The 8,924-nt window shown below is 31.9% G+C and overlaps 1 protein-coding gene and 1 long non-coding RNA gene across 2 annotated transcripts; both read left to right on the plus strand.

Moving 5' to 3' along the window:
* The first annotated feature begins 5,016 nt into the window (after positions 1 to 5,016).
* LOC108487007 (uncharacterized) lies at positions 5,017 to 6,432 on the plus strand. The gene is made up of 3 exons (XR_001871587.2): positions 5,017 to 5,246; positions 5,568 to 5,618; positions 5,962 to 6,432. It is a non-coding gene; the product is annotated as an uncharacterized LOC108487007 (long non-coding RNA).
* Positions 6,433 to 7,172: 740 nt separating this feature from the next.
* On the plus strand, positions 7,173 to 8,517 carry LOC108487000 (regulatory-associated protein of TOR 1-like). The gene is made up of 4 exons (XM_053030424.1): positions 7,173 to 7,323; positions 7,514 to 7,581; positions 7,716 to 7,873; positions 8,185 to 8,517. Exons 2-4 carry the CDS (start codon positions 7,516 to 7,518, stop codon positions 8,237 to 8,239), a joined length of 279 nt encoding a protein of 92 aa, XP_052886384.1. The 5' UTR covers positions 7,173 to 7,323; positions 7,514 to 7,515; the 3' UTR covers positions 8,240 to 8,517.
* Positions 8,518 to 8,924: the final 407 nt, after the last annotated feature.

An 8,924-nucleotide genomic window follows, 5' to 3' on the forward strand; every position in this document is an offset into this window, starting at 1 on the left:
ACATCGTCGATATATTGTTCGACATTCAAACTGTAGGTAGCACACACTAAAAACACATGTGCACATGGATACCATAGTGTTTGGAACATCCTGCACCCACACCTCCTATTTCAGAGATTAACTCCGTAGGACCGTGTTGGGATCCCCGACCGACGACCAATATACTTTGTCACTCGAAAAGTTTCCAAATTTTGGGAATATAGTTTTGCATTCATCGACCTACCCGTTTAAACGTTCTCTTTCATGGAATCCCTAATTTTTTCGACGTACACTTGTCCTGCCTCTAACTGTTTTGCATGTTTCAACCTTATTTTTGGCATTACAGTTGATAGCCTGTAAAATACGGCTGAAAAAACTGCTGAAATTGGTAAGTGACGCGTATGCCTCAAGGCGGAGATAATGGCCTCAACAAGGTTAGTTGTCATTTGACCATACCAGTACCCTTCGTCAAAACATTGAGCCCATTGCTATGGCTCCATACTACCCAACCACTGTCTGAGAGAAGGATTGAACCCGCCATATCAGTCTCTAACCTCGCCAATTATGTCTGAAATGGTGTGCTTCCAGCTCGTATTCTACGTATGTATTCCGATAAAATATGTTACCATCCGAATCAGGAAATAGACTCGAAATAATTACAAATACGAATTTAAATACGACATTTTTACCCATGTTCAAAATTCGTTTGCGCCAGTCTTTGTTCTTGTACTCATTGTGGAAGTTGACAACGAAGTGACGAATACTGTAATGGGCCAAATCTACCCGGGTCCAACAACCAAACCAAAATTACAAAAAAAATTATAACAGTCCCTTAAATATTTAGAGTCTAGTTTTTACAGGCCCAAAAATCAAAGCTACCCAAACCCAATTAAATACATAACTCAAGACCCAATTAAAATCCATTAGCTAAAACCCTAGCCCAAAATACCTCGCCCAAACAAATTTAAAGCTAAAACAACTTCACTAAATGAAACCTAGGGTTTCCCTAGTAGTTGCAACCTTCCAAAGACGGCGACGTCCACACCTCCACGACAATGAACCGTGCGCCACAAATGGCCTGTACCTCACTTTTGCAAAGAAACAGACAAACACAACAAGAAGGACAAGCAAAAACAAAGCAAAAAAAAAAAAAAAAAGAAAAAAGAAAAAGAACGAAAAATGAAATTCTTTATATTTTTCTTTTTATTTTCGGCTATATAAAGGCCTTATTTTCATTGTAAGAGGGGGGGGGGGGAGATACTACATACTCATATTGAATAGAGAATTCAAAAGAAAATTTTTTTGGGAAGGTGATTTTCGATTTAAATCTCTGTGTACTTTTTTTTGTTTTTCATTCTTTTGGGTTCATAGTTTTAATGTTTGAAAGCAAATAAAAAGAGAAGAAAGAAGTTCTTACCTGGAAAATATGCCATAAATCTCCTTTTTGCTTTGTTTGAATCGAAGCCAAGAAGAGATTTGAAGGCTGAAAGATCTTTCCCCATGCTTGAATGTGTAGCTTAGTGTTTGAGGGGAGGAGAGAATCGGCCAAATGAGGGGAAAGTATGGGGTATTAGGTTTTTTGCCTTAATTGTGGCTTGAAGAAATGGCCAATTTCCATTCAATTTCCTGCCATTTTGAAATAAATTGAGACGGTGGTGTTTAAGGGTGGGGACCACGTGTTGACCTATGCCATGCCTCAATTTGTGCATTTGTATGTCAAATGGGAAATTTCCACGATTAATCCCTCGCTTTCTGCACCAAATTTCAGCAGATCCCATTGGCATCCATGTGTTTTATTTTAATTTTTCCCCAAAAATTTGTACACTATTTCATTTTAGTTCGCTCCAAGGTGTTGCGTTTGAAGTCTGGATTATTTTCATTTAGTCCTCAAGCATTCGCACTTGTTACATCTTGACCCTTTTGTCATTTTGGCGATTGTTTCCATTTATACTTTGTCCCTCTTGTTTTAATTCTCTTTTAATTGAGTCCTCCTCCTTATTTATTCATTTTATGGCTTATTATCATTTTTTTAAGATGCATTCAATATTTTTTATCCTTGTTTACTTATTTTTCTTTATATATTTTAATGATTTGATTTCGTTTTTTTACATACACTCTGTATATACATATATACTTTATATTAAAGTTATTTTCTTTATTTCATATATATATATTAACCTTATATTATTTATACATATGGCTTCTTTTTTAAGTTTATTCTTATATTTTATTATGTAGTTCAACGTAATATATCTCTTAAATTTTTATCATACATATGTACATATTTATTGATCTCATTTTTAATTTTATATATATTACTAAATCCATGTATTTTATACATGTAGTCCTCCTTACAATTAAGCATGTTTTTTTAAAACTATTGTGTAATTTATAATAAAATTAATCTAGCCCTATGCATATTATCATTTCTATGTAATTTTACATGTATTTTTAAGAAAAATTATGTGTATATATATGTGTATATTAATATACTATTACTTGAATAGGTTTTCACTACAGCAAAACAAGTTTTTAGCGGCGTTTGAATAAAAAACGCCACTAAAGAGCGAGCATTAGCGGCGCTTTTTAAAAACGCCGCTATATGTACACCTTTAGCGGCGCTTTTTAGAAATGCCGCTAATGCTTAAATTAACACAATGCCGTCATTTTGTATTGAGCCTTTGGTGGCTTTAGCGGCGCTTTTTAAAAACGCCACTAAAGATCGAGTATTAGCGGCACTTTTTTAAAAACGCCGCAATATGTACACCTTTAGTGGCGCTTTTTAGAAAACACCGCAAATTAATTTTGTAAAACGCCATCGTTTTGTATTGAGAATTTAGTGGCTTTAGCGTCGCTTTTTAAAATCGCCGCTAAAGATCGAGTATTAGCGGCGCTTTTTTAAGAAATGCCGCTATAAGTACACCTTTAGCGGCGCTTTTTAAAAAACGCCGCTAGTGCTGATCTTTAGCGGCGTTTTTTGAAAAACGCCACAAATATGAAAAAAATTAAAATACTATTATTTAAAATAATTTAAAAGATTTTTGGTATATAACTAATTGTTTTTAATTTATATGTTAAATATTTTCTTATATAATTGTAAAAGAGATAGTATTAATTTTAAAATATTATTAATTTTAAAATATTGAATTAATTATCATTATAGTTTAGGGTTTATGGTATATGGTTAAGGGTTTAATGTTTATGAGTTACTATTGTAAAGTTTATGGATTATGGGTTTAGGGATTATGGTTTATGTTTTATGGGTTAAAGGTTAGGGTTTAAGTTTTAAGGGGTTGGGGTTTAAGGTTTAGGGGTTAAGGTTTATGTTTTATGGTTTAAGGTTTAGGGTTTAGGGTTAGGGCTAGGATTTAGGGTTTAGATTAATTAGTGTTTTTAATTTATATATTAAATAATTACGTATATAATTGTAAAAAGATAATATTAATTTTAATATATTAAAATTATGATTATAGTTTAAATTATTTAAGAGATAATAGATAAACTTTATATATATTAAATGGTTTAGGATTTAAGGTTTACTTAAGTTTTGTTAAATGATTAAATTTTTACAATCAATTAATACTTTTATATTTAACAATATTTAATCTAAACCATTTGATATATTTAAATATTAGATTTTAAAAAAATATTGATAAATAAATAAAAAAAGTAACAAATCATTGATATGGATAGGTAACTATCTATTTTGGATAAGACCAGATTATAACAAATAAAAATGAAATACAAAACTAAAATCATTTCACATCGAATTCTAGCAAAATAGTTATATTTTAGTGAGGAAGAAATATCTCTAATGAAATGGAGATTAGATCGGAAAAGAATAATATAAAATTATGATTAACGTCTCAATCTTTAATAGAAATTTGATATGTGAGAGATTGATTACTTACATTAGAGAATTTTAACTTAATAATTAATTACTGACCATTTAATTATTTGTTTTCTTATTAAAATACACGATATTTATTTTCGAGTACTTAATTTTTATTTATAAAACCAATTTATAAAAATTAGTAATAAAAATATTTTATAAAATTATTTAACTAATAATTTTAACAAATAAAATAAAAAATTTAGTAAAAAAGGGTATCGTTTTATTTAAAATGAAATGATTTTTTGTGGCGTTTTATAAAAACGCCGCAAAACATTAACAATAACAGCGTTTTTTTATAAAAACGCCACAAAAAAATCATCTCAAAAAAGGCGCAATCTTATTCCGAAATTTTCCCCTCTCTGAAACCCCTAATTTTTTCCCCTAAAATCGGTATCCTCAAAACACCTCCAATCTCACCCCTCAGTTTCTCTTTTCAATCAAGAAACTCTCCAGCAGCAGTCTTGATTTGGTTTCCAGTTAGACTCTGAGATAGAAGAGATGGCAGTGAACCAGACGGCGGTGTTGAAGGTGGGGCTCTGAGATAGAAGAGATGGCAGTGAACCAGACGCCGGCGTTGAAGGTGGGGTTCTGTCTATTGGCATTTCATGGAAGGATTAGTAGCCTTCAGCCACATTTCCAACACTTGCCCACCTTGCCTTTGCGATTGCTCTTCTCAGCCTCTTCTCACAATCCCTGAAGGTATTCCAAGATCTGGCTCGATCTCATCTCCTCCTTTCTTGTTTCCGTTAATTGATTCTTTTTGGTGTTAAAAGTTAAGTCAAACATAAACAGTATTCATATATAGGACCCATAAACTGCCTTTGGGACTTTGGTTGGTCGAATGGGATAACCACATTGAACAAACACTGTTGAATTTTTGTTCTCAATATCTTTGGCTATTCCACTTTCAGTTGATTATTAGTTATAAGCTCTTTAGGAATTACTGATGATTGAGATGCTTATACAGGGGAAGTTGTACCCAATTATGGAGATTTTCCGTCTTTTTGATCAAAATTTTAGAGAACATTTAGATGAGGTGTATGTATCACGTCTTGTTTTACCTTCCTTAATACACCTGTCTTTAACATCATTCAATTTTTGCCAATTTTGTTAGAGATTTTGTCTTGACTTTCAATGTTGTTCACAGGCGTACTGGTGGTGATAAGGTTTACAATGTTTTCGACAACCAACTTCCTGCTGCTTTGAAAAGGTTGCAATTTGACAGACAACTATTAATGGAGAATTTAGGAAGCTCATTACTGAAGCTGATGGCTATCAACTACATTTAATAGCTCCTGAACAAGGATATCATCGTTTGACTGAATCTATTTTAGTTACTATCAGAGGTCCACCTGAGGCTGCTGTTGATGCGGTATGAAAGTAAATTTTAGAAAAAATGGTATATCTGTCATATTCAATTTTGCACACCAAGGTCATCTGGTTTTCTTTTTCTTTTAGCATCAGTTCAGTTGTGATTCTTAAAAAACATTTTTTTTTCTTTCAAGTATCAAGATTCTTGCAATCCTCTTCTATTTAGTTGTCTTACATACTTGCTATCCTCTTCTATTTAGTTGTCTTACATAAAAAATGTTGATAATTTTTAATTGCTATTAAGGTCTCGGTTTACTAGGGATCATGTTGGTCATAGAGTGATGCTTCAAATTGGATTGATTTCATTTGTTACATTTTTCAGACTCATTCCATTCTGAAGGATCTGGTTCACAAGGCTATGAGTAAAACTCCAGTATGTTCCCATCTTTGCTTATATTGTTCATGCATCAAAGAAATTTTGCCTGCTATTTTTCTATCTTGATTTTTTATATTGAACATTGAACAAGACTTGGATGGGGCATTTTCATCATTACATGAGCAAAGTTATTTTTTTGACTTGTATAATACCATTATAACAACCATGAGCTGGAATTACATGTGATATTAGTAACTTGTACCAGCCTTTTACAGGCCAATTATCATTGCAATTATGAGTAGGAAGATAACTATAGATGAATTTAGTGGAGAAGAGAAAAACATAACTGTCTTTAAGATCATATGTAAATGATTTTCTCTCTTTCTTTCTATCTGATCAGACGTCAGGGGATTTTCAAGGAAACAACAGACCACCTGTATAATGCAGCCACTCAGGAGCGGGAAACTACTTTGAATCAGCTACTAATAGAGCTTGATGGGTTTGATACTGGCAAGGTGTTATATTTTCGGCTGCTACAAATCGTAGAGATTTGTTAGATCCTGCACTTCTCAGGCAAGGTCGTTTTGATCGCGAGGTTAATTTCCATCACTTGAATAGCAGATCTAATTAGGTAATATATCTCATCAATACAAAAATATAGTCGAATCACTTTATCACCCATCACTTGATCTAATTAGTTAATAGCAGATCTAATTAGTTAATTTCCATCACTTGAATAGCAAATTTTATTATATTACATTTTTTAGTATTAAATTTTTCATGAAATTATAATAATTTAATAAAATCATTTTTTACTCATCGATTATCATAATGTATTTAGTTAAACAATCAGTAAATATTAAAATGATAACAAGTGTGAGTCGACATATTATCTTTTTATTGTAAAATATGCATATGTATAATTAATAAACATTTCTCTATTTAATTAAAAAATAAAAATAGTGGCCAAATAAAATACTATAAGGTAATACTCATGACTCTTAAAATATGTGAAAATAGAATAAATTATCTTAAAAAAGGCTACAGTCATCGCACAAATAATTTATTGATTCAATATATTGAATATGATTGATAATTTTGAATTAAGAAATCTGATAGATTATACAAATTTTTAAACACTCAAAATTATAATTACTAATTTGAAACTTTTGCTGTATTTTGCATGCAGTCTCAGGGATGTTTATCTATTTATTGTTTCTATATACAACCCTTGTACTGGCCTTCCTTTATTGGTTGCCAAGAAGGAAAAAGTTGGAATCCTAGTGCTGCACTTGCACAAAATAAGTTTTCAATCATATTTTCTATCCAACATCCATTCTTTGGTCGCAAAATGATTAAAATATATAATTTTTTTTTCAATCTAATGTTCTTCATTGATATTAGTATGTTCCACTTTTTCTTTATTTCAGTGTTGCAGACCCTTTTTCTATGGCACCACAAAAAGCAGTGGAAACTATTGGGAAAAACTTGAGAGATCAATATGAGAAGTGGCAGCCCAAGGTTTGAACACCATCTTATACCACGTCTCATTACAGGCTATTCCATCAAGTTTAGAATCTAATTCTTTCTATTAAACATGGCCTAGCTCACAGTAAGGTCGAAGTTGATCCTACAGTAGATGAAGTGAAGAAACTTTGTAATACATGTTGCAGATATGCCAAGTCAGAGAGTTTTATTTCATTACAATGGACATGGTGTTCCAAAGCCAACTGCAAATGGTGAAATCTGGCTGTTTAATAAGGTGTTCACTTGTTTAACTGTTAGGAATCAATTCTTGTTGCTTTTCTTTTGTCTATTTGCCAATTTTTCTCCTTGCTAAGCCTGAACATTTCCTGTGCAGAGTTATACACAGTATATTCCCTTTCCTATCAGCAATATTGATTCTTTGCTAAAAACACCTTCTATATATGTTTTTCATTGCTCTGCTGCAGGAATGGTTGTTTGTCTTCCTTCCCTAACCTTATCTGCTGCAGGAATGGTTGTTAATGCCTTCATTGAGGTACTTGCTCACGTTCTATCCTCAATTTGTCACTAGTATAGTTTCTGGCTGGTGCTATTCAAATAGACATCATTGTCTTCCTTCTCTAGCCTTATTTGATTTTCTTTTTTTCTTTATTTGAATTTGATTGATAGCTTCTTGACTGTGGCACTTCTAACTACCCTGGATCTTCAAGAGACTACATTCTTCTGGCTGCGTGTGAAGCACATGAGACTCTTCCTCAAAGTGCTGAATTTCCTGCCTATGTGTTTACTTCTTGTCTTACTACACCTATCAAAATGACATTGAGATGGTAAAAGTTCTGTTTGACTTGTTTACATATCTAAATAATAGATTGTTTGAGGATAGGCCATGGATTTGGTGATATTTTTTATTTAAACTATGTAGGTTTTAGATGCAACGTCTGTACATGCAAAGGCACATGATTAATAACATGATTAATGACTTTTGTTGAAACAAATTCTAATTCTTGCATTATGGTGGCATTATTAAAAATTTATCTTTCCATCTCATAATTCAAAGAGATCAGATAATGTGCTTTGACATATGTGGCCTTGAGGGTCGTATAAGTGATTTCCTTATTGGCCTGACTTTGGCTTACAGGTGCATACTTTGGCTTTCTGTTCCGGTGTTTTGGATTCTCTGGCGGTTGAATTGAAAGCATCAAAGGAATTCTCTAAGTTATATGCAGGCATTGCAATACTTTGGCTTCACATAAGCTTGAACCAGCCCTCTGTTGTATATTATTTCTTCTTTTTTTTTTTTATCTTTTTCCTTTGATTAATGAGAGGTGATGAAGAATTGGCATTATTTTCTCACGAGGATAAATTTTGTTTTAGAAATTGTAATACTTTGTGTGTTTGTGTGTGTTATTTTTATGTATTAAATTACATATTGAATCAATGTTATATATTAAATTTAAATTCATTAATTTTTATATTTAGTTTTGAAGTTTAAATTTTAATGGAAAATTTAATTTAATTAATATTTTTATTTATCCTTAAAAGTATGGAGTTTAAATTTCAAATTTCAAGAATTAAACATAATATAATATTTAAAATAGAAATAAATATTATTTAATTAAAATAAAATAATTTTTTAAAAGGTTATGATTTTTAGCAGCGTTTGTGGAAAAAGCGCCGCTAAAGGTCGTGTTTTTTAGCGGCGTTTTTTTTCATAAACGCCACAAAATGTTAGCGGCGTTGCCTTTAGTGGCGTTTTTTGCAGCGTTTGTAAAAGCGCCGCAAATGGTTTTAGCGGCGCTCCCAAAAAAACGCCGCTAAAAACCTGTTTTGCTGTATTGTTTCCTACTTACGACACTCTTTTTTTTTGCTACATGAGTT

The sequence above is a fragment of the Gossypium arboreum genome, chromosome 7 (assembly GCF_025698485.1).
Source record: "Gossypium arboreum isolate Shixiya-1 chromosome 7, ASM2569848v2, whole genome shotgun sequence".
Lineage (NCBI taxonomy): Eukaryota > Viridiplantae > Streptophyta > Magnoliopsida > Malvales > Malvaceae > Gossypium > Gossypium arboreum.